General features: G+C 41.2%; 1 protein-coding gene across 2 annotated transcripts in view; it reads right to left on the bottom strand.

Moving 5' to 3' along the window:
• Positions 1 to 25,102, bottom strand: part of MYOF (myoferlin) — a 169,233-nt gene that overhangs the window by 51,574 nt on the left and 92,557 nt on the right. For both annotated transcript variants that reach the window (XM_043988288.1, XM_043988289.1), the window contains 6 exons: positions 21,656 to 21,780; positions 15,295 to 15,411; positions 10,656 to 10,833; positions 9,124 to 9,248; positions 5,904 to 6,010; positions 2,059 to 2,251 (listed from right to left, as the gene is read on the bottom strand). In XM_043988288.1, coding sequence (XP_043844223.1) covers positions 2,059 to 2,251; positions 5,904 to 6,010; positions 9,124 to 9,248; positions 10,656 to 10,833; positions 15,295 to 15,411; positions 21,656 to 21,780 — 845 coding nt within the window. The remainder of the gene's footprint in view (positions 1 to 2,058; positions 2,252 to 5,903; positions 6,011 to 9,123; positions 9,249 to 10,655; positions 10,834 to 15,294; positions 15,412 to 21,655; positions 21,781 to 25,102) is intronic.

Here is a 25,102-nt window from a genome sequence, read left to right as displayed (position 1 = left end):
TTCCTTCCTTCCTTCCTTCCTTCCTTCCTTCCTTCTTTTCTTTTCTCTTCTTCCTTCCTTCCTTCCTTCCTTCCTTCCTTCCTTCCTTCCTTCCTTCCTTTCTTTCTTTCCTTTCTTCTTTCTTTCCATACACCTCTTTTAAGGCTCATTAATGTGTAATTTAAGATTCTAAATGTGGATTCTAATGTGTTCCCCCAGTTTGGGGGAAACTGACTAAAAATCACTGATAAAACGAGTTTAGGTTTTTAAGGGTTTATTGGAAAATAGAAAGAAAAAGATTGAGAACAGAATTCTAACAGCCTGGCATTCCTATCTTTCCTCAAATTTCCTGTGAAGTCCTCTGCTGCCACCACCATCAAGTCCGGAAGCCAAAAAAGGCCAGCGCTCTCTGCGCAGGCTCCCTTTCCTCCTTCCTGTCTCCTCCTAGACCATAGGAGGCTCCTCCAGTTGATTGGCTGGTAGACTTGATAGACAGCACCCATGAGCAAGCGTCATTTCCTGACGCCAAGGAAAAGCCACAATGCCTCTGAGGCATTTTCCTCATGGTGGAGCTCACCACAGCAAGTCTCCAGTAGGTGGCGTCATTCCAATCATTACATTAGATATTACTGTCCCGCTCACAGTCTGGAATCCAGCCAGTCTGGCCTCTTCCTCCATCACATGTGGCAATCCATCTCTTTCCCCCTTTCCACACCTATGTAGTGGCCATCATCCATGCCTAGAATGCACTCCTAACTCCTTGCTCAGCTTCACCTCGTAGCATCCTTTGCTCCCTTGAAAGCTCAGTTCATAAGTCTACATGAGGCCTTTCCTGACTCACACACACACACACACACACACACACACACACACACGCACACACACACACACACACACACGGGCCTCCTGACCCAAATCATCTTGTATTTGTTCTGTGTGTGCTCGACATCTGCCTTTTTCGGCAGATATGATCCTTAATTATTTGTACATACTTATATGTGCGTGTGTGATTTTTCCTTCATAAAATGTAAGCTCATTAAGGTCAAGGACTATTTCAATCTTTATATTTGCGTTCTTGGTGCCTAGCATGGTACCTGGCTCACAGTAAGCACTTAATAATGATTTATAGATTAAATCTATTAGAAAGTTTTTCTTTACATGGAGGGAAAAATCTGACTCAGCATCCTCCATTCATCATTCTTGGTTTTGTCCTTTGGGGCCAAACAGAATACATTTAATTTCTCTTCCACATGATGACCCTTCATGTCCCCATTAAGTCTATTCCTCTCTAGGCTAAACGTCCCAGTCACTTTGCATAGTCTTCACACAACAGGATCTCAATCAAGGCTTTTCACCATCCCACACTCCAGTTATCCTTCCCCCATGGCCAGCCACTTTAATCCTTCCTTCACTAATGCTCTGGACCAGAGGTGGGGGGTCTCTAACCTTTTCCTCCACTTTAATCTGAGGAGATAGAATCATTTTTCTCCCTTCCTGTTTTTCATTCTTCTTCCCTGTTGGCCTGAATTTCTTTATTTCTGAGGTTATGTAAATTTTCCCAGCAAACAGTTCACTGGGAGCCAATATTAAAATTCTAGACTGGAATGTTATCCCATGTAGTCAGGTGAGAGTTAGCTAATGACCCTGTGGAGCCACCAGTGTCCTCCCCTGAAGAGCAGTTCATTGTCAGGTCAGCCCCAGGACAGTTGGTCATGACTAGTGACTGAACCTGGAAATGTACAGAATAGGCCCAGACATTTGATGCGACCAAGAGATGGCCACAGGGTCTAGTGTGGTTCAGTTTGAAGACCCACTCATAGGGCTGATTAAAATATAACCCATCCTCCGGTGTGGCCTTTTAACAAGTCCATGGAAGGAGGATCACATTAGACCACCTCCCTACATCCCTAGAATTGTTCTCAAATCAAGCTGATGTCTCAGAGATCAGAGATAAGACACTACTTGTCTTATTGTTCACATGCTAATCTTTTGTAAAATGTAAGTTCTTTGCAAGGCCAACATCTTTGCACAGAAGCATCCATTCTCTCAGGTGAACTTTACATATTTTCAAGTTCTAACCTCTTCAGTAAGTTGCATTAGTTTATCAAACCAATCTTCAATGTCCATCAAAGTGGATTTCACATCTGTGGCTTCAGACCTCATTTTTGCAGCTGCTTCCTGGATCTGGGCAAGGGATCGAAGACGTAACTTTTGGATCTGAGTGTCTAGAATGGTGACATTAGATTTTCCTTCTAATGAAGGCAATGGCATGCTAGAAAAAAAAGATAAAGCACAACAATCTTTCAATAATAATCTTTCAGTTCTGTCGCATGAAATCTATTTAATTTTGTAAATTTAAAACCATTAAAGAAAATAACCTTTTTTTTTCTAAGCTTCAGGCATCACAGTATCATAAATGTCTTAGCTCAGGCCACAAAGATTGCCTGAGTAGTAATCATGTGGTGGATACAAAATATTTTTAAATTATATGGGGCTTCATCGTTGTTGTTCAGTCATTTTCAGTTGTGTCTGACTATGACCTCATTTGGGATTTCCTTGGCAAGGATACTGGAGTAGTTTGCCATTTCCTTCTCCAGCTAATTTTACAGATAAGGAAACTGAGGGTTAAATGACTTGTCCAGGGTGGCACAGCTAGTGAGTATCTGAGGCTGGCTATGAACTGGGTCCTCCTGACTCCAGGGCAGACATGCTGTCCAATGTGTCACCTACCTGCCCCCTCTAAATCATAAACTATTTTCTTTCTTTCTTTTTTTTTTGTGGGGCAATGGGGGTTAAGTGACTTGCCCAGGGTCTCACAGCTAGTAAGTGTCAAGTGTCTAAGGCCAGATTTGAACTCAGGTCCTCCTGAATCCAGGGCCAGTGCTTTATCCACTGCGCCACCTAGCAGCCCCTCATAAACTATTTTCAAAAGGGCGAAATGTTGAGTGAGTCTGGTAGCATATAGCTCTGACATCAGGTACAATCTCATACCTCTGAGTGTGGATATAGGGCTTTTAGTCCTAATCTAACTCCTCCCTCCCATTTGTCTAATGGTCCTTGGAGTGGTCTGAAAAGATGAAGGAAATAGGGCAGTAGAGGGTGATTGTGAATGCTTCTTCTGCCTTCCTAGAACTCAAGAATGTCAAAGCACGAAGAAGGAAACCTAGAGGCCACATAGGCCAACCCCGTCATGTTAAAGATGAGGGCACCGAAGGAAGCCAAAATGATTAAGTCAATCAATCGGGTCACACAGCTAGGTAGTGGGAAAGACCGAATTTGACCCTGCTTCACAGGTTCACAGAATCACTGCATCCTGCAGTTGGAAGGGACTCATAGGTCAATCAGGCCGCCCACCCTCTCCATTGCTCTTTCTATCACATCACCCTGGCTGGTAAATGGGCATTGTTATCAGTCCCCAGAACTTCTGCTCCCTAAACTCCTAACTCCTGGCAGCAGAGCAGTAGTGAACAATATTTTCGCCTAGAGAAAGTGGGGTTGGGGTTTGTCTGGAATGGGAAGGAAGCACATCTTGTAAAACCTTGAGGTTTCTATATTGCTGAAGGTGTGACTGCCATTCAGGGCAGGGAGGCAGGGGTGCCTGTGGACATGGCAGGCCCTGAGACCAGCAGGGAAGAGCTGGGCATGGGAGGAAGGATGCAATTAGGCAAGGCTGGTAGTGAGGTTAGGTAGGGGAGGAAGCACCTTCAGGAAGGTGCTATTCACACAGTCAAAATTTCTTGCCTTGAGCAAAAGCCCCCTGCAGTTACTGCCCAGACTGGAAGGTCTATTTATTTAAATTTTTTATTTTTTTATTTTTTGGGGCAATGGGGGTTAAGTGACTTGCCCAGGGTCTCACAGCTGGTAAGTGTTAAGTGTCTGAGGCTGGATTTGAACTCAGGTCCTCCTGAATCCAGGGCCAGTGCTCTATCCACTGCGCCACCTAGCTGCCCCGGAAGGTCTATTTATTTAAAGAATTTTTTCCTAGAGCCCTTAACAGAGATCATTTAAAGGAGTGTGTAGGTCCTTAGGAGCAGCTAGGTGGTACAGTGAATAGAGCACCAGGCCCATCAGACTCATCTTCCTGAGTTCAAATCCAGCCTCAGACACTTATTAGCTGGTGACCATGGGCAAGTCACTTAACCCTGTTTGCCTCAGTTTTCTCATATGTCAAATGAGCTGGAGAAGGAAATGGCAAACTACTGCGATATCTTTGCCAAGAAAACCCCAAATGGAGTCACAGTCAGAGATGGCTAGAAATGACTGAATGTGTCCTTAAAATAAGAATTTCTTATTTCATAAGTTATAACTATCACAATCAAACTGGAATGTATGTATGATGCAGTTTGTTTATCAAATACAATACCTGATCTCACCAGCTTGGAGAACTCCCAACACAGATCCCATTAGGTCTTAGGTGCATGGCACATAGGCAAGGATGACTTAATAAATACCTGACCTAGTAGGTCCAAGGCAGTTAGTTACCTGTGCAACACATAATAAAATAACCTGCCTAGTGTCACATGGCTAGTATGTGTCAGAGGCAGGATTTGAACCCAGCTTTTCCTGACTCTATTCACTGTATCATGTTACTTTTTAACAAAGCCCACAATCCCCAGTCATTTTAAAGGAACACCAATTATAAAATATGCTATCAGATGATATCATCTCAACAATGTTTGCCCAAAGTTTTGAAGGTTTCATTCATTCAAATGAGCATTTAAAATGAAAGTGGGCACGTGATCCCACCCTGCTTCCCTGGTCCAAACAATAACTAGAGTTCTACAAAAAATTAAATTAAAATTCCCTTCATTAGTCAAGATGACTTGTCATTACTAGATATACCAGCAGGGGGCACAAGAGGGCAGGAAAATTCCTGGGCATTTCGACAGGCTTCAGGGAAAATAAAATCTGGCTAAATTCTGGTTGTTTGGCATAATAATTCTTCTCAGAATTCCAGTCTCCCACAAGTTTGGTAAGGAATCCTTAGCCTGGATCTGGAACAAGCTCCATTTTTCTTGAATGTCAAAATCCTCAAAGATCTCAGAAGTCTCATAACCTATGAACGGCCCACTCACAAGGCAACTACTGAGCTTCCTAATGGACACAGAAGACATAAGGCATTTGATAAAACTGCAGATTAAACAGCTTTGGTTTTAGAGTGTTTGTAAATTTAGGAATGTTGTTGTCCCATTAAAAAGAGAGCTGGGCGGGGCAGCTAGGTGGCGCAGTGGATAGAGCACTGGCCCTGAAGTCAGGAGGACGTGAGTTCAAATCCAGCCTCAGACACTTAACACTTACTAGCTGTGTGACCCTGGGCAAGTCACTTAACCCCAATTGCCTCACCAAAAAAATAAAAAGAGAGAGCCGGGGGACTATTCCCCTTCCTTTACTTCCCACATCCATAGAAACAGAAAGCCATTGCTTAAATCTGTCCAGAGTGGTCAGTGTGGGCTTGTGGAGGGCATGGGGGAGAGGTTGGCCTCATCGCCCTCTGCCCCTGCTACCCCCACACAAGAATGAAGCTGTTCTCACACCCAGATATGGAAGTGGGGCACCATGGGTGGGGCTGACTGTAGCTTCCTTAAACTACTTAGCACAAAGGCAGAAACTAGAGATTTCCTAGCATTTGTGCAATTGCTACCACTCCCTTCCCAGCAGGGGTTTTTTAGAACCCTTGACATTATTATTATTATTATTATTATTTTTAAGATGACAATTCCGGCGGCTCTGAGTCAGGAAACCGGGGTTTGAAATCCAGACTTTACTAGCTGTATGACTGTAGGCAAGCCATTTTAATCTCTTTGGGCCTCGGCTTCTGTAAAGTGGGGAAAGGGGGAGAAGAAGGGAAGGGCTATGTGATCCCTGACCATGACAAAGTCATAGTTACGACAAGCTCAGGTAGGAAGTCTAGAAGATGAATTTACCTTGTGTCTTCTACAAGTTCATCAATCAACTTCAGCCACATGTCAGCCAAACGGTTCCCAGAAATTTTGGCTTGGATTCCTGATTTTAGGTTCTCTATGTTCAAGTGCTAAAATATAGGGGAGTAGGGGGGAGGAGTTTAGAAGAATGAAAAATGGTCAGAAAATGGTCTTCAATTGGTCTCCCAAGACCTCTTCCATCATTCCCAATTTCTCCCCTTAACCACCTCCCTGAGAATTACTCATAATCAAGAAATAGAAAAATATTAAATATAGGAAATATAGGTGGGTGTGCATTTAGAACACAAACATATACATACATTGGTTACTGATAATTTCTTTCTTTAAAATTCTATTATCATGGTGGGGAAAGTTGTTTCAGTAGGGAAATAATGAACACCATGTAAGGTCCTTGAGGGAAGGGACAGTTCATTCTTGTCCTTGTAACGTATCCAACACCAGGCTGGCATTTAATAGGCACTTAAATATTGGTTTACACACTTCAATGGTTTGAAACTCTCTCTTAACTATGAGGAACTCCCTGTTTCCACTTACTACTAAATTCTAAAAAAAAAATCACTATTTTTATGTCTTAAAGCAAGTCCTATAGGGCTAACTGATTTTGCAGGCTTAGCCTAGAAACTCCAAGCCAAGAAAAGTGCCAATGCTACCCTGTCTCCCAGCTTATCATAGCTGTGGTCAGGGCTATTGGGGGGCATTTTTTCCCATACCACAGTCCTAGAACATTAGGTACCCTCAGGTATTAAAACAGAGCAGCCACTGCCTTCTATTCACAGGAAATGTCTTGAGGCCTTTTTTTTTTTTTTTAAATTCCTGTCAGGGCCAGAACCCAGCCTGGCACCAGTCCTAAAGTAGAGGCCTACACTCTGGTTTTTCTGTCTCCTGATGAGTCAAACTGGCTCTCACTGCCTGAGTAAGGTTCTTCTACATGGGTGAAGTGAAGGGAGAATAGAAGATGTCCTACAGAATCACTAAAATCAGAAAATGCCCCAAAATGACAAGGAAAGTTATCTCATGATTGTAATCACCTAAGGGTGTAGACACTGCCCATGCCCCACATACAGAAAGCTAGATAATGATCAGCCTGGATCCTTGCCCTGGTGCCACTTCAGCTGGTTCCTCTTAATGCCATCTGCAGACTTAGCCCCACCCAGGCCCCTGGCCCCACCCAGCCCAGTCAGGGAAAACAGAGAAGCCTACAGATTCCTGGCTCTGGGCCAATTCTAACCAATTCAGCTTTTGCCTTCTTCTTCAGTGATAAAGCCCTCCCCCACTCCCCTGCACTTTACACACTCTATGACTTTGGGCAAACTGCTTAACCTCTCCAGGCCTCAGTTTCCCCGTGTGTAAAAAAAGAGGAGAAAGGACAGGATGGGCAATGGGTTCTGTAGCTAGAACTCCTATCCTAGGAACTAGGTCCCTGGCATGCTTCCTGTAGGTAAACACCTGCTGGACTCTTGCTGTGTCCTGCAGGCTCTCCTGGATGGGGATCCTACCTTGCCATCATATGTCCTTGCAAAGAAGGACACCCAAAGTCCAGACCCCATGGCCAGGTTCCTGACACCCAGTGGCAAGTGATTCAGACACTGGACACTTATCTAGACCTTGGTACCAGACTTCCCTGTCATGTGATCTCCACCCCGACCTGGCTACTGGGATATCCCTCTACTAGCCCTGACACCCAGCTCTAGCCATTTCCTACATGAGGTCTTTCCTGATTCCTCCCACAATCGCTTGTATTTATTTCATATATTTTTGGCATAAACTTATATATGCACATGGGATCTCTCACTCCAATAGAGAGCAAACTTCTCCAGGGCAAGGAAAGCTTCATTTCTGTCTTTACATCCCCAGTGACTGGTACAGCACCATTTTCCCACCCACCTATCCAAGTTTCTGAGGCCAGAGGACTCAGGCCCAAATCCTCCTCCTCTTGATGCATAATGACCTTAGGGGAGTCCCTTACTCTGTAAGGGCTTTAGTTTCCTCATCTGTAAAATGACAACATAGGACTACATGGCCTCAGGAGGTCCCTTCTAACTCTGTATCTACGAGCCTATGATTTTCCTGAAGTACCCACTCTGTCCCGATGGTCTATCTGGTCTCCAGGTCTATCTGGCCTATGGAGCCCTAGTACTGAGGGGCAGTTAGGTGGCACAGTGGATAAAGCACTGGCCCTGGATTCAGGAGGACCCGAGTTCAAAGCCAGCCTCAGACACTTAATACTTACTAGCTGTGTGACCCTGGGCAAGTCACTTAACCCCCATTGCCTCTCAAAAAAAAAAAAATCCTAGTACTGGCAAATTGGGCCTAGGAAAGATTATCCCTGATGGTCAAATGGTCTGACTTGACTTCTTTCAGTGACATTGGATCATGGCCCTTCCCCACCCCAATGGGTGCTCCTCGTTGGCCCCATCATCTAAAATATGGGTCCTTTGAGCGCTTGGCTAGGTTGGCCCTCTGAGGACAGACACCACCTCATGCCCAGGCCCATACTCAAAGCCTTTCCAGTGTGGAAGGACTTGTCAGAGCATATGCTCCTCTGGCATTGTCCTGGTGAATATAGGATCACTCCCACTCCAACACGAGGTATCAGAATAGGTCTCAGAAATGGTCTTAGTGTCTTTGGCTTGTGGAGAAGGATGTGGAAGTGTGATCCTCCCCATTCTCCCTATCCCACCTTAAACCACCCCCATCCATAGCCCTAAGTGAATATGAAAAATGAAGTAATTCCATCCCACCCAAGGAAATCCCAATCTCCTACAAAGGGAAACAAAATCACAGTTCCGCCTTTTGTTCCTGTTTTCTCTTTGGTAGGAACCCTCACTGCCCTAGCATCAAAGCACCCACCCCATGCTCTAACTTTCTATTTCAATCTTCCTGGTCCTCATTACCCAATTTCCAGTGCCTTCTTATTGAGCTACTTTGTATCTACTCTGTATGTATCTACTAATGTGCATGCTGCCTACCTAATGAAATGTAAACTCCCTGAGGGCAGGGTCTGGTTTTGCTTTTTGATTGTATCCCTAGTTTTTGGCACACTGCTTGGCATGTAGTAAATACTTAATAAAGGATTGCGGATTGATTGATTGATTCTTCTCTTCCTTTTTGCTTTACATATCATTTTTTTCTAAATCTCTAGAAGATAGTAGAAGGTAGAAAGAGGAACAGGAGTGAGATTAGAAGATTTGGAATGACTTACCAGCCGATCTGCCATGACTAGAATAGTGTTCACTGCATCCAGTCTGTGACTAATGTCTTCCCAGTAAGAAGTCAGAGTCACCACCGGCTTCGTCTGGGCCCATGGCAAATAATAATAGAAATTCCCTGGTATAGAACATTCATGGATCAGGATTACATTGAATACTTGAAATGTTACTTGTTTATGAAATAATCTTTCAGATGAGGCCCCTAACCATTTAGCATTTGGTTTGCAAGGATAAAATATTGATTAACCAGAATGCCCAGAGGATGGAGGATTCTGGTTCATTTACTCTTTTATTTACTTGGGGGTTAGCCAGAAGCCCTTTTTCTTTGAACCCTTGTTGAAAATTGCATGATAATTTTTTTTTCCCATTTTCTCTGCCTTATCAAATGTAGTAAGAGGCAACATAGTGTCATGGCTAGAAGGATAGCCTTGGAATCTGGAAGATCTGGGTTCAAGTTCAGCCTTTGACTTATACTAGCTGTGTGATCATTGGGTTAATTACTTAACTTCACAGTCATTTCTCTAGGATTAGGAGTAATAAACAAATTTGCCAAAATAACAACTCCAAATGAAAAAAATAGTAATGTCTATTTTGGACCTTTTTCCTGGTTAAGAAACCTCAATAAAATGCAAGGTGCATTTCTAGGCTTTGGGTTTGTTTTGTTTTTACAACTTGTTCTGCTCTTTCACAGAATGCCTTTCCATAAGCACAGCAAGTCATGAACTAGGCTAAAGTGTATTCTACATTTTCAGAAAATTAATGCCTATGTAATCACCTCCATTCCTTCATCCCATTCCCTGCATGGAGGTGAGATAGAGGAGAAATTCAGTTTTGTGGAAGGTCCTTCTCTCTCTCTCTCTCTCTCTCTCTCTCTCTCTCTCTCTCTCTCTCACACACACACACACACACACACACACACACACACACACACACACACACACACGGCAATGAGGGTTAAGTGACTTGCCCAGGGTTACACAGCTAGTAAGTGTCAAGTGTGTGAGGCCTGATTTAAACTCAGGTCCTCCTGAATCCAGGGCCAGCACTTTATCTACTGTGCCACCTAGTTGCCCCCTCTTCTGTCACTCTTAATCTGATCTGCCCAGCCTGAGAAAGGAGTATATGACAGGGTGGACAGATGCAGGGAATAGGTAGGCACAATCTGCCTCAGAGATTTTATGTCATTGACTTTTGCTCTCCAATGTTCAGCTCAGAATGTTAAGAACCTAATAAGAATGCTATGCAGAAAGCGGTGTGGGGTTCCTGTGTATTATGCCTCACCCTGTGGTTATATTCTTTTTAGATTATCTACCCCCCAAAATATTAAAGGGGAAGTGAAAACTCATTCATTCATTCACTTACACACTCACTGACTCAACATATTTTTATTGAAGGACTACAAGGCCCTGTGGAGAAACTGAAGAGGGATAAGACATACTCTCTCCCCATAAGTAGTTAACCAGCCAATGGCATATGCATTGCCCAGGTAGGAAAGAAAGAAGTGAGTGCTGAAAATCCTTCTTACCGTCAAACACAGCCCGACTGTATTGAGTGGTTGATGCCAAAGGCTTGCAGGTAGCATCAAACTTATTGCCATAATTGCCGATGCTTACTTCGAACTGAATGGCCTCTCCAATGTCTTGCAACATAGTCGCAGAATGAAACACTGCAGACAGACTGTACTTTCTCCTTCGCTGATACTTCTACAGGTTACAATAAGAGGGAAAAAATTGAAAAATCTTTTCTCTTGCAAGTGAATTTCTAATTGATAAAATGAATTATAAATTTAAAACAGGGAAGACCACCGAGGTCATCTAGACCAACTCCCTCAGTATGGTATAATGGAAAGAGTCCTGAATTGAAGAATCAGGATCTGAGTTTGAATCCTGACTCTGGTACTAATTATCTGTGTCACTTTGTCTTGGCTAGCTTTCATTTTGTTCATCTGTAAAATGAATAAATTGAAACACATGACTTCTAAGGTCTCTTTCAACTCTAAATTTATATTACTAAGATCATCTTGTCAAACCCTTCATAGTATATATGAAGAAAAAAAAACTGAAGCCCAAAAGATAATGAGATGATTTGCCTAAGAATGAAAGCCAATAGCAGAGTCAATATTTGAAGTCTGATCACCTGGCTTCCAGACAAGTTTTCTTTCCCTTTTACCATTATGCCTCTTTTGTCATTAGAATGTAAGTTCCTTGAGGGGAGAAATTGTTTCATTCTTTGTCTTTTTATCCTCAGTGCCTAGTAAGTTGCCTGGCATGGAGTAGGCACTTAATAAATGTTTATTGATTGATTATACTATCAATAGTGATCACATTTAAGAACTTTTGGCATCACTGAATCACTAGTGTGCCCAACAGCTCTCACTACACTATGCACCCATGAAGACTTTCCTTTGGGGGTCGGTTGCAATAGCAATTTGAAGGCAAATGGCCATGTTGACAACCTTGCCTCTTGGATTCACATCACCATCTTTGTGGACTGCATGTCTTCCCTAACTGGTCTTCCTACCAATTTCCCCCAGCTCCCACCCCACTCCCCTACAAGCTATATAGGCCCTTTTGAAGTCATGCTTCACCATATCCTAGGTATTTCTTCAGCCTAATTTTATTGCTGCTGGCTTACTTCCAAATATCATCTAGTAGCTGTTTGGAAACCCTGCCTGATACAACTTGTTCTGTACACTCAACCATTTTCCAAGTTCTCACTTTGGGGCCAGTAGACTGACTTTGGGCTCTGGGTGATCCTTGCCAGCCAATGTAAAAATTTAACAACAACAACAGCCATTATTTATATAGTGCTTTAAGGTTTGCAAAATGCTTTACATAGTATATTTCATTTGATTCAGTAGATAAGACAGAGTAAATGATAAAATGGATTGAAAGATCTCAAGTTACTGGCCAACATCCAGACCTTTGGAAAGAGATGCCACCACGACTTTGTAGATCATTAATCAATCTGGATGAGATTTTTTTGGAAAGTTTGTTGGATTTGGAGTCAGGGCATGGGTTCAAAGTCCAACTCTGCCACTAACTACTTAGGTGATCTTGGGTGAGTCCTTTAGGTTCCCTATGCCTCAGTTTCCTCATCTGTAAAATAAGGCATTCGGACTAGAAGTTGATAAGAATGCTATGCAGGGAGGGGTGTGGGGTTCCTGTGTATTATGCCTCACCCTGGGTTTATATTCTTTTTAAATTATCTAAATTATCTTCAATTATTTAAAATATTAAATTATGTGTTCTAGGGGTCTTTTCAGCTCTAAACCCATGATGCTATGTTTTCATTTCCACCCAGTTTCTTTGTTGGTCTGCGTATCATTGTACAGCCTAAGTCAGAGAACCCAGTGACAGCATTCCACTGTGGAATGCATTCAGAACAATCTGACCCCAGTAGGAGTTTCCTGCCTGATTTCCCTTGGGCTTTTCCCAGCTCATAGCATTTCAATGACTCTGCAAAGTGATTCATAATCATGCCCACCTGCTCTGCAGTGTGTGTGCCTCAAAAGCATGACCTCCCTTGCAGCCAGGACCAGGCTCTTGTCTCAAGGACTTCTGATGGTCTTTGCAATTATGAATTTAAGGGAGAGTAACCACAGGGAAATTTCACTGTTGGTGAAGGCAATTATCTGGTTAGCTGAGGTTTTATCCAGAATAACCTTTGTCAACTCTTATTGGAAATCACACAGTGTCTTACTACAATGTTAAGTTTTGATAAGGCATAGCTGATTTTTTTCATGTTTTTTCTTTTGCTCTGTGTCTTCTTTCATAACATGACTAATATGGAAATGTTTTCATGATTGCACATGTATAACTTCTATCAAGTTGCTTACCATCTCAGGGAGGGGGGAGGTGAGAGAAAGAGGGAGAAAATTCAGAACACAAAATTTTAAAAAATGAGTGTTTTTTTGTTTTTTTTTTTTAGTGAGGCAATTGAGATTAAGTGACTTGCCCAGGGTCACACAGCTAGTAAGTGTGTGTTAAGTGTCTGAGGCCGGATTTGAACTCAGGTACTCCTGACTCCAGGGCCGGTGCTCTATCCACTGTGCCACCTAGCTGCCCCCAAAATGAATGTTAAAAATTATCTTTACATACAATTGGGCAAAATAAAATGTTATCTAAAATGAAAAATAAGGAACAGCTGAGTAGAGGCTTCTTTGCTCTTTTAGAGCCTTCAGTAAATAGGTAGATAAAAGGTCTCAAATGGAGTGATGGGCAGACTCTTAGGTATGTAACCCATCTAATCCTGTGACTTTGGTATGACCTTTGTCCTTGTCCTCCTAGAACACTACCACAGGTGGGCCACCCACCACATTGGAGATCCTCCCCTACCATTTTCTTGACATTATGAGGACCCAGATGGAGAACAAGAACTGTCCATCAGTAACCTCTCATCCTTGCAGCATGACAGGCCCATTTCTTCCCCAGTCCAACATTTCTCTCCATCTTCTGTGTAATTCCTCATGCATAATGTGTTGCAACCCACTTGTACCTCCAAAGAGTGGGCTGAACAAGAGTTTCCCCCGGATGTTTAATCTCATTTAGCCTTTTCTGCCCATATTACTTAAGTGGGAGATTACTCGTGCTCCAAAAAGGTCATAGATAAAGCCTCGCTTAAGTAATCCTGTTAGATACCATGACTTTCACATCCTTCATATAAAATGAAGAAGCTCAGTAGATGGAAAGAATTAAGTCCCAAACCCACTACTTACCGTGTGACCTTAGATGAGTCACATGGAGAAATTAGACAATCTGAGGGGGGAAGAGACCTCTGAGGCCATTAAACTGATATGAAAGGGATACCCACTCTAACAAAACTGACCCATGGTCATCAAACTTCGATTTAACAATCTCAAAATGGGAGGAACCCATCACCCCTCAATGCAGTTCACTCCATTTAGGGAGAGCTCTAATCAAAAATGTTTCCTCCTACCAAGCCTAAATTTGTTTTTTACACCTTTTACTAGCTGTTCCTGGTTCTGCCCATGGGGACCCAAGAGAACAAGTTCAATCCCTCCTTTACATGACAAGGTTTCAGATACTTGAAGACAGCAGCCCCACTGAGTCTATCCTTCTCCAGGGTGCACATGTCCAATTTCTTCAACTGGTTCTCACATGTCATAAACTCAAGGCCTTTCACTCTCCTGGTAGCTCTCTTGAAGCACTCCAGAAGCCATTAATGGGGACCCTTCATATCAGACTTTCTACCATGTTGATTCTGAATCATTAATATCTACTCTTTGAGTCCAGCAGTCTAATCTAAATCCATCTTATTATATTATCATCTAATCCATTATCTCTTTATCTTCTCCACAAGAATGAGACTAGGCTGGTATGACCTGTTCTTAATAAAGCTCCTTCTTTTACTTTCTCTCTCAGTTCTGACCTGATCATCCCAGACCATCAGTTTTTGCATGTGGAAAATGGTGTCTCATTATGGACCAGGGTTCTTTTTTTGGCGGGGGGGCAATGAGTTTAAGTGACTTGCCCAGGGTCACACAACTAGTAAGTGTCAAGTGTCTGAGGCCAGATTTGAACTCAGGTCCTCCTGAATCCAGGGCCAGTGCTTTATTCACTGTGCCACCTAGCTGACCCCATGGACCAGTGTTCTTAAAGGGCAAGCCACCTACCAGAGAGATTCAAGTCCAGATGCAACTAGACTAGATGTGTGTCCATCATCCAAAGACCAGCCTAGCTAACTTGGGGTGGCTCCTTACCAGTTGGTAATGATTGGCTACCAGGTGATACTTTTTTTTCAGCCATGGCAACTTATAAAGACCAACTACTATGGAAACGAGAGAGTACTAAAACAAAGTCATGGATCCTTAGAGTACTGAAATGACACCTTCACCTTACTATAACCTTAGATAAGTCACTCAATTTCTCTAAGCCTCAGTTCCCTTACCTAGAAAATGGGGATAATGACACTCAAATGAAATACCTCAAAAGACTATTGTGACAATCAAATGTTATGATCTGTATAAAGCACCTTGTAAATATAAGGCTGACCTTTTGATTTCCCATTCAACCCTCAGATGCTTTTACTGATCTAATGTGGATGAAGGAAAAAAAATGCAACCTAAATACAAGCAAGCCTCTAACGTATAAACATTAAGAGCATTTGAATTGATTAACATGACATGTGAGACAAGAAGTTACCTCAACAACCAGCAAGTCATCACTAGGTATGGTTTCAACTTTTTTCTCAGGGGGTGTTTTCTCAAGTAAAGTGCTCAGTTCAACCAGGATCCGACCTCTATAAGCAACTCCTTCACCCTGGAAGGCAATGATACAAGTTATTAATGATTACCAATGTGAATACAAGCCAATAAAAGCCCCTCATGGATAATACCCTGATCTTCTCGGTGTGCCTTAGGCCCCTACAATAAGAAGGAGCTTTAGATTTTTTGGCCAAGACTTAAGGTCCCAAACCCAGCAGACCAAGGACAATGGTGGGAACTGAAATAGCCAGGGCATCTAGCTTATCCCTAGATTAAAACTTAAGGACGGGGGGGGGGGGCAGCTAGATGGCGCAGTGGTTAAAGCACCGGCCCTGGATTCAGGAGGACCTGAGTTCAAATCCAGCCTCAGACACTTAACACTTACTAGCTGTGTGACCCTGGGCAAGTCACTTAACCCTCATTGCCCTGCAAAAAAAACAAAAAACAAAACCAAAAACTTAAGGATGGTGTAGAAGGTTCTTGTTTGCATTCCAGAAATTGCTGTTTCCAGTAATTTGGGTAAGTTGTCAATAAGTGAATGGTCATGCTCCGTTGTCTAAACAAACAAACTTTCCAGAGGAGTAAATAAATGTAGCAGGCATGGATTAGTGAGGAAATAAGAATAAAGCACATTTCCTACTTAATTGTATATGTGCGTTTTTAAGTAGAACACTGTGTTAAAACAATTGAGCACAGACTGTGTGAATTCAAGGGTCTGGAGAATGGACAACTATATACACACATACACACACATACATACATGCATACACACATATATACATGCACACACACATATATACATGCATACACACATATATACATGAACACACATATATACATGCATACACACATATATACATGAACACACATATATACATGAACACACATATATACATGCACACACACATATACACACGCACACACACATATACACATGCACACATATACACATGCATACACACATGTACACATACATAACACATATCTGCATACACACATATAAACATGCATACACACATATACATGCATACACACATATACACACATGCACACATGCATACACACATGTATGCGCACACACGTATACACGCATATACACATATACATGCATACACATATACACATACATACACATATATACATACATGCACACATATACACATGCACACACACATATATGCACACACACATGCATACAGGCATACACACATGTACACACATGTATGCATACATGCACACACATGTATACATACACACATATACGTGCATACACACATACACACACATATAAACGCATACACACATATATACATGCACACACATACACAATGTACACATGTATAAACACATATGTACACATGCATACACACAAATACACATACATACACACATGCACACAAACATGCATACACACACGTATACACACATGTATACATGCGCACACATATACATGCATACACACGTATACATGCACACACATGTATACATGCACACATGCATGCACACATACACACATGCATGCACACATGCATGCACACATGTATACACACAAGAATGCACACATGTATACACACAAGTATACACATATGTATACACACATGCATACACATATACATGCATACACACATACATATATGTACACATGCATACATACATACATGCACACACATGTATACACACATATATACATGCATACATATATACATGCACACACGTGCATAACACACATGCATGCACATATGCATACACATGCACACACATGTATACATGCACACACATGTACATATGCATACACACATGTATTCATGCATGCACACATGTATACACACATGCATACACACATGTATACATGCACACACATACCCATATGTACACATGCATACATACATGCATACACACGTGTATACATGCACACACATGTATACATGCATACACATAAACACATGCATACATACATACATACACAAACACGGATACACACATGCATACATACATACATACATGCACACATGTATACATACATACACATATATACATGCATACACACATACACATATGTACACATACATACACACATGCATACACACATGTACACATGCATACACGCATGCACACACGCATACACACATGCATACATACACACATGCATACACACACGTATACACATATATACATGCACACGCACATACACATATGTACACATGCATACATACATGCATACACATATACATGCACACACATACATATGCATGCACACATGTATACATGCATACACACATACACATGCATACACACATACACATGCATACACACATACATACATGCACACATATACATGCACTCACATGTATACATGCACACACACATATACATACATAATGTATACATGCATACACATGTATACATGCACACATATATACACATGCATACACACATGCACATACATGAACACACATGTATACATGAATACACACAATACGCTCATACATACACACAAATCATAATTGCACATGTGCACATATATACATACACATACACACACATATATATATATACATATGGGGGATCCAGTTTAATCAGTATCTTTAGACCTACCAAAGAATGGATTTATGCCCACTATTTATTAGACCCAGAAGTAATTTCCCAGAGTATATTATGCCCACTCTATTAGATCCAATGGGCATCTAGTTTCCCAGGATATATTTAGACAAGGAAAGACTTGGAGTTGCCCCTTGCCTGGCATTACCTTCCTATTTCTGTGAGAAATAATTTCTTTGGGAATAATGTTTGGAATACTATCTAACAAGACATTCGCTCTACAGAATTAAGTCCTTGGTGAGATACCATCTGGGGGTGGGAGTGGGAAGGAGGAATCACGGTGGGCAGGAGTACTTGACTATCATTAGATTTGGCATGTTATTATTTCTCAAGAGTTGAGTCATTTCAACAAATATCAATTGAATCCTGTGCTGTAGAGAGCTAAATGGGGATTGGGGAAGGAGACAATTATTTGTGAAGCGCCTATTCTGCGCCAAGCACTCCACTAAGTGCTTACAAATATTATTTCATTTGGTCTTCATAACAACCCTTGAGGTAGGTGCTATTATTAGCCCCATTTTACAGTTGTGGAAACAGACAGCCAGAGGTTAAATAACTTGTCCAGAGTTATAAGTGTTTGAGGCCAAATTTGAACTCAGGTCTTCCTGACTCCAGGCCCAGCACTCTATCCACTGCACCACCTAGCTGTTTCTAAAATCATAACCTGGTTCCTACCCTCAAAGGTCTTGCAGGCTTTTGGGACATCAGGATTTAAATAAATAGCATAATATATGTAAAGCATTTTGTAAAACTGAGAGCCTTATCTACATGTTAAGTACTAATATTATCTTTTTTAAAATATTATCCTTAATAAACAGAAGGAATGACTAGAGAACAAGACAGTTGATAATAAAGTACTAAAGTGAATGCAATCAATTCAACACATATGTAAGTCCCTACTATGTGCAACGTACAACCTTGGCTGAGAATACAAAGACAAAAATGAAACAATCTCTGCTCTCAAGGGACCTAAAGTTTGTATGAGTTCAAAGAGGGGAATAGGCTGAAGACTATACTGAAATTCCATGTGAGTAAGCTGGGAAAATAATGAGAAGGTATTAATTGGAGCCCCCCAAAAGGGGTGAGAAACTAAGGACAAATAGCCAGTTTTCCCTTCCTCCTGCAGTGCTGAGTCAAAGTCCAACATGGCAGCCTTTTCAAATTGAGGACAGATTACATAATATAGACCATCAGGGGAGAGTTGTAAAGGAAAGATGAATACTGACTAGAGTTAACAGAAAAGGCTTCATGGGAGAAAGGTGTTTAAGTGGCTTGCCCAGAGTCACTAAATAAGCAAAATAAAAAGTATCTTAAAAAAAGTATGTCCATTTGGCTTAAACCTAGTGCAAGAATTCCCGGCATAAGAATTTTGGCACTGGCTTCTTTGCAGAGGTGGGGGACAATTGGTATGAAACCCTGCAGATAATGTCAGACTTGGCTGATGTGCTGGCTAATTTGATATTTTTTCTCTTTTTTCATTCTTCCTTATAAGAGAGGGCTCTCTGAGAGAAGAGGGAAATATAAAATGAGGCAGTTAGGTAGTAGTGTAGTGGCATCCAACTCAAACAGAAACACTGTACATAAAGATCTCTGCAAGCCACATAGTGACTTAGAAAATCACATACTAACATTAATCCATGTTATATTATATTTTTATTTATAAATATTTCACCATTACATTTTCATCTGGTTTGGACCTCACTTGGAAGTGTTGTGGCCAAAAGTAGACCCACAGGCCATGTGTTTGATATCTCATGTGTAGTGGTTAGATGGTTAGACTGGGAGTCAGGAAGATATGAATTCTAATCCAGCTTCAGACACTTACTAGCTGTGTGACTCTGGGCGAGTCATTTAACCTCTGTGGGTCTCAGTTTATTCATGTGTAAAATAGAGACAATAATAAAACCTACCTCACAAGGGAGGACCAAATGAGATCATGTATCTAAGGTACTTGGCAAACTTTAAGGTGAGATTTGAAAGCTGACTTTGATACCTTAACCAGGTGAGTAAACACCTCAATCAATTGTTCAATCAGGTAAAAGACTAATTGTTTAAAAGTCTCTGAAAGCCATTGGATAAAATAAAATGACAACAGACAGGAATTCTGTTCCGAAAGATTGAGAAATCCGGTCATGCCTCCAGGGATTGTCTATAAATTATCAAGTGAGGGGAGAGGAATTCCAGAAATTCCAGTGGATGGTTTTCCAGGCCACTTCCGAGGAGCAAAGGTAGAACTGAGCTGGGGCACAGAAGCCAAATATTGAGGCAGACCATTGGATCAACAGGCATCTTGAAAAAGAAGACCCAAGCTGGATAAATCCCAAGAAAATGTGGGCTCTCCACCCTCCCCCACTTTTCTGTTGCTTTTCTACCTAACAAACTTTATAACACCTTGTTTCATTACCCAAATATTTCCAGAACATTGAATTCTGCCTCAACCACAAAGAGGTCAGAGGTTAACCAGAGATAGATATGAAAGTAAAGTTAGGTAGAGAACTCAACCCCTGCCTTCATGTTAGACATTTTACTAACTGGGTTCCATTCATAACTTTTCATACAGAGTAAACTCTTTAAGGTTCAAGAGGAGGGAATTATGTGCACTTAAGGGTCCCTTCTAGGGTGAAATGAGCAAAGTATTTTGATGAAGTGCTAGATATGTAACTAAGATATCATTTCCCATCTGGCTACTTTTCTGGACTTCATTATCCCCAGAGATGCATCATTTTGCAAGATGAAATCAACTTAGAAATCAGCTCCCACCTCCTCAACACCCCCAGACGCTAGGGCCTCTCCTTCCTTCTGATTGGAGAGGGTGGGAAATGAACATCCGGGAACTCCTCCCTGATCCCACCATTTAAGGAGGCCACTCAGGAGAATTCTCATCTTTTTCTACCCAGGCTACTTTCTGGGGACTGCATCATTACAGAAGCTCATCATTCTGCAAAACAAAATCAATTCAAAAACTCCCATCTGCTGAGATCATGTCCTACCTGGATGAATGACTTTTATCATGCCCCTGAACCAGGTTATCCCCACCTACACACATACACACCCCCTTTTCAGCTCCTTTCGTATGTATTGTCTCCCACATTAGAATGTGAGTTCCTTGAGCACAAGGATTGTCTCAACCCCATTCTTTGTATCCCCAATGTTTGGCAGAATGCCTGGTACACAGTAGTCACCTAAAAAGTGTTTGTTAACCATGACTCTGACTCTAATGATAGGCAACTACTTGGTATTACCCCTCTCAGCGATTCAGTGATATTTGCATTCCATTTTTTTTTTTTTTGGTGAGGTAATTGGGGTTAAGTGACTTGCCCAGAGTCACACAGCTAGTAAGTGTTAAGTGTCTGAGGCTGTATTTGATACTTACATTCTAAAAGAGACTGCTTGAAAAGTCTGTGCTTTAAGGGAAAGGAATATATCTCCTCCAATAGGGCTAAAATGTCCAGTCTGAAAATATTTTACCTTAAATCATTATTATAAGAATCAAAGTGCTTTGGCAAAAGAGAAAAAGAATTCCATTTCCCCATTACTCAATCAGGTAAATGGATTGGGTCGGGTAGGGACCAAGGTAGTATTTGAGTTGCATTTTACACAGCTTTCCCTAGATACAAGACCTTGTCACAGTGATTGAATTATAGTAAGAAATCATTGCCATCAGTCAACTGTTAAAAGCATCACTTAATTGAGAGACCAACCTTTCCAGAATTCAAGTCATCATATGGATCTGGGAATCCAGTGTATTCTCTTGGACTTCCGTAAAGATTTAGGTAACAAGGGCCAAATGTTGGTACGAAGCCCACCTCTGTTTCTCCTGTTCTCCCTGAGAAACAAACATCACCATTAGATCACAGGCACTGGGATTTCTAACATCTCAGGTTTTGTCAGCAGGTTAGTTGTTAGTTAAGGGTGTGAGGTTATTTTGACTCTGCAGGTGCATTAGTTACATTAATGCAGACTATAAGCACTTATGATAATGCCAACTGTTTCCTCTTCTGGTTGCTCCAAAAAAAGAAAGAAGAAAGAAAGAAAGAAAGAAAGAAAGAAAGAAAGAAAGAAAGAAAGAAAGAAAGAAAGAAAGAAAGAAAGAAAGAAAGAAAGAAAGAAAGAAAGAAAGAAAGAAAGAAAGAAAGAAAAGAAAAGAAAAAGAAAAAGAAAAAGAAAAAAAGAAAGAATAGCCAATATATGATCTCAGAATTGCATTTAGATAGAAGAAAAGGCTTTCAAACTGCCCTTTATCACATTTTTACCAATTTACAAATGATATTGTATTACATATATTGATGACATTGGATGAAAGCTGTCATTACATTTCTATGTGGTAAGGATATTTAGTAAGTCAAACATTCATCCTATTTATTCTAAGAAATATTATTCAGCCTTAAGCAATTACCAAGACAAGCTGTTAGTTACAATTGTATAAAAATTGCTTGTTTAGGGTTAATGGATTTACATAGTAATCTATTCTATTAGTTTACAATATTTTCTCTATGATTAGAATAAAACTTTAAAAATTATCATAATTGTTACCATCCATTACAGTCTTTTCTGGATCAGACAAACCTCATAGTTTAATTAGCTGAAGACTTGGGGGAAGTGAGGGCATGACAAATGACTCTAAATACCTGAAGGTCTGCCACGTGGAAAAAGGAGCAGATTTATTTTCCAGCCAGAGGACAATACTAAGAACAATGTAGGGTCAAGGAGGCTCACTTTCAAGCTAACAAATAAGAGCTGTTCAAAACTGGAATCCTTGGGATGGAGAGTTTCATACCTCCTTAGGGAATCAATTCCAGTTGCCTCTTTTTGTGCCTCAGGAAGCTACCTGGGACTTAACTATAAAGTCATACTTTTGCTGTGGAGGTAGGGAATTCAGGGTTCTACTTGAATAAAATTACAAATCTTTCCTGGGTTTGAGAATGTTGAGAGCTAACACTACAGAGACCATTTTATTCCACAGAGCACTCATAAATGTGCCCAGGGCCTTTTTGGGTAGAGGCAGAGGGCAGAGATTCCTACGCCCACTGATGAAAACTCTCAGAGTATGTCCTGCTAGAGACAGAAAGAGAGAAGAGACAAAAAACTTAAAGGAGAGACAAAAGGATGAAGAGGAAAAACCCCTTTTTGTGATGGCCTAGAGTGCCCGGCCATACTTAGCTATTGGGTAACGCTTAAATCCACCAGAGAGTGATTTTCATCACACACCCACACCCACACTCACACCCACCCATACACACACCCACACACACAGAGTTTATAAAAGTAAAATGATGAAGTCATTGAAGATAAAAAATAAGAGTAAAAGATGAAAATAAATGAACAGCGTATTCAAACAGGAGGGTCACTGCTATTGTATATATCTACTACCACAGGATTTGCTGGGTAAGTACCTAACAAGCTTTGATTCTTTTCTCCTGTTCTACAATAAATAATACTAATAATGACATGGGGCAGCTAAGTGGTGCAGTGCACAGAGTGCCAGACCTAGAGTTAGGAAGACTCATCTTCCTGAGTTCAAATCTGACCTCAGATACTTATTAGCTACGTGACCCAGGGAAAGTCACTGAGCCCTGTTTGCCTCAGTTCCTCATCTGTAAAATGAGCTGGAGAAGTAAATGGAAAACCACTCTAAAATCTTTGCCAAGGAAACTCCAAACAGGGGTCACAAAGATTTGGACACAACTGAAATAACTGAACAACAATCATGGGGCGCAGAGGAAATCCTAAGGAAACAAAGACTCCTCTATCTGCAGGGGACCTTAAAAGATCATCTAGTCTAACCTTAAAGAGGAGAAAACCTAGTCCTAGAGAGGAAGGTGGTTTGTCCCAAGGTCATACAATGAGTTATATCAGAACCGGGTCTAGAAGCGAGATGACACCATTCATTCCCAGTTTATTCTCCAACTCACTACCCCATTTCCCCTCTTTTTTCGTCTGGAATAGGCCCCTGAATCACTCAAGTAAATGTTTAAACCATTTGGGACAGATGTTTGTCTTTTCTCCTCCCTGGGAATGAATATTCCATATCTTTTTCAATGGCGTTTTAGAAAGAAAAGAAAAACTTTGGATGAACTTTCTGTTTTTCCGAATGAACCAACCAGTTGACGGTCAAGAGGTTTTCTCATATGTTCTTCCTTCCTTAAGGCCATTTTCTGTTCAACAATTCAATTAAGCATCTATCAAGCACACCATGTGCCAGGTACCGTGATATTCGTGGACTTCATGCAAAATGCAATGATGAATCAAAGAAACCAGATCATACCCTCGAGGCATTGGCACTTTGGCATCCAAAGAAGCCCTATCATTCAAAATAGTCACCTTGGGAGGTTCTACACTTATTCCAAAGATGGTTCTAGGGCTTGAAATATTTCAGAACAAACTCCTCTTTAGGATCCTTGGGAGCTCTTCAGAGCCTGCAATACGTTTTCTTGAATCTCTTAGTGATTGCCAGGCTTTGCCTTTGGGGGGACAACTTCATTTTAGGAAAGAGCCAAACTTGGTACATAAGGTAGATGACCAAGTTGAGTAATACCTTTGGAATAACTGCACAGCCTCCCAAAGTGGCAACTTCAAAGGGAAATACTCATTTAGAAAGGTGCCTTGCAGCTATCTCTACAATCTCCAGGATTCCCAATTTCATCAATGTGGATACTCCTTCCATTAAGGCAGCTTACCCTCTGTAACTTAATGGCCAGTCTTCCAGAGGTACTGTGGCCAAATTATTCATTACCCTTTGGCCAGATGATGACTTCATTTCTGGTGTGTCAGCTGAAACATTAGTCATACTACTTTGTCTTTCCATCACTGCATAGTTAGGGTTAATACAATAGTAATTATTACCTCTCGGTCTTCTCTAGCTTAGATAACCTTAAATCACTCAAACTTTTCTCAAATTACCTCTTTTTATATAGAATTATAGACTCTCTTCCAGAAGAATTCAAATTCTGCTTAATATTCTCAGCACAAAGCACGATACCTTGCACATATGAGATACTTAATGTTTTTTTTTTAATGGAATTAAATGCTAGACCTGGGTTGATAGCCTACCCTCAGAACAGTGGACCTGGGATCGGGAAGACCTAAGTTCAAATCCAGTCTCAAATGCTTACTAGCTGTGTGATCCTGGGCAAGTCACTTAAAGCCTC

The sequence above is a fragment of the Dromiciops gliroides genome, chromosome 2 (genome assembly GCF_019393635.1).
Source record: "Dromiciops gliroides isolate mDroGli1 chromosome 2, mDroGli1.pri, whole genome shotgun sequence".
Classification (NCBI taxonomy): Eukaryota; Metazoa; Chordata; class Mammalia; order Microbiotheria; family Microbiotheriidae; genus Dromiciops; species Dromiciops gliroides.
This window is presented reverse-complemented; position numbering and strand designations above follow the sequence as displayed.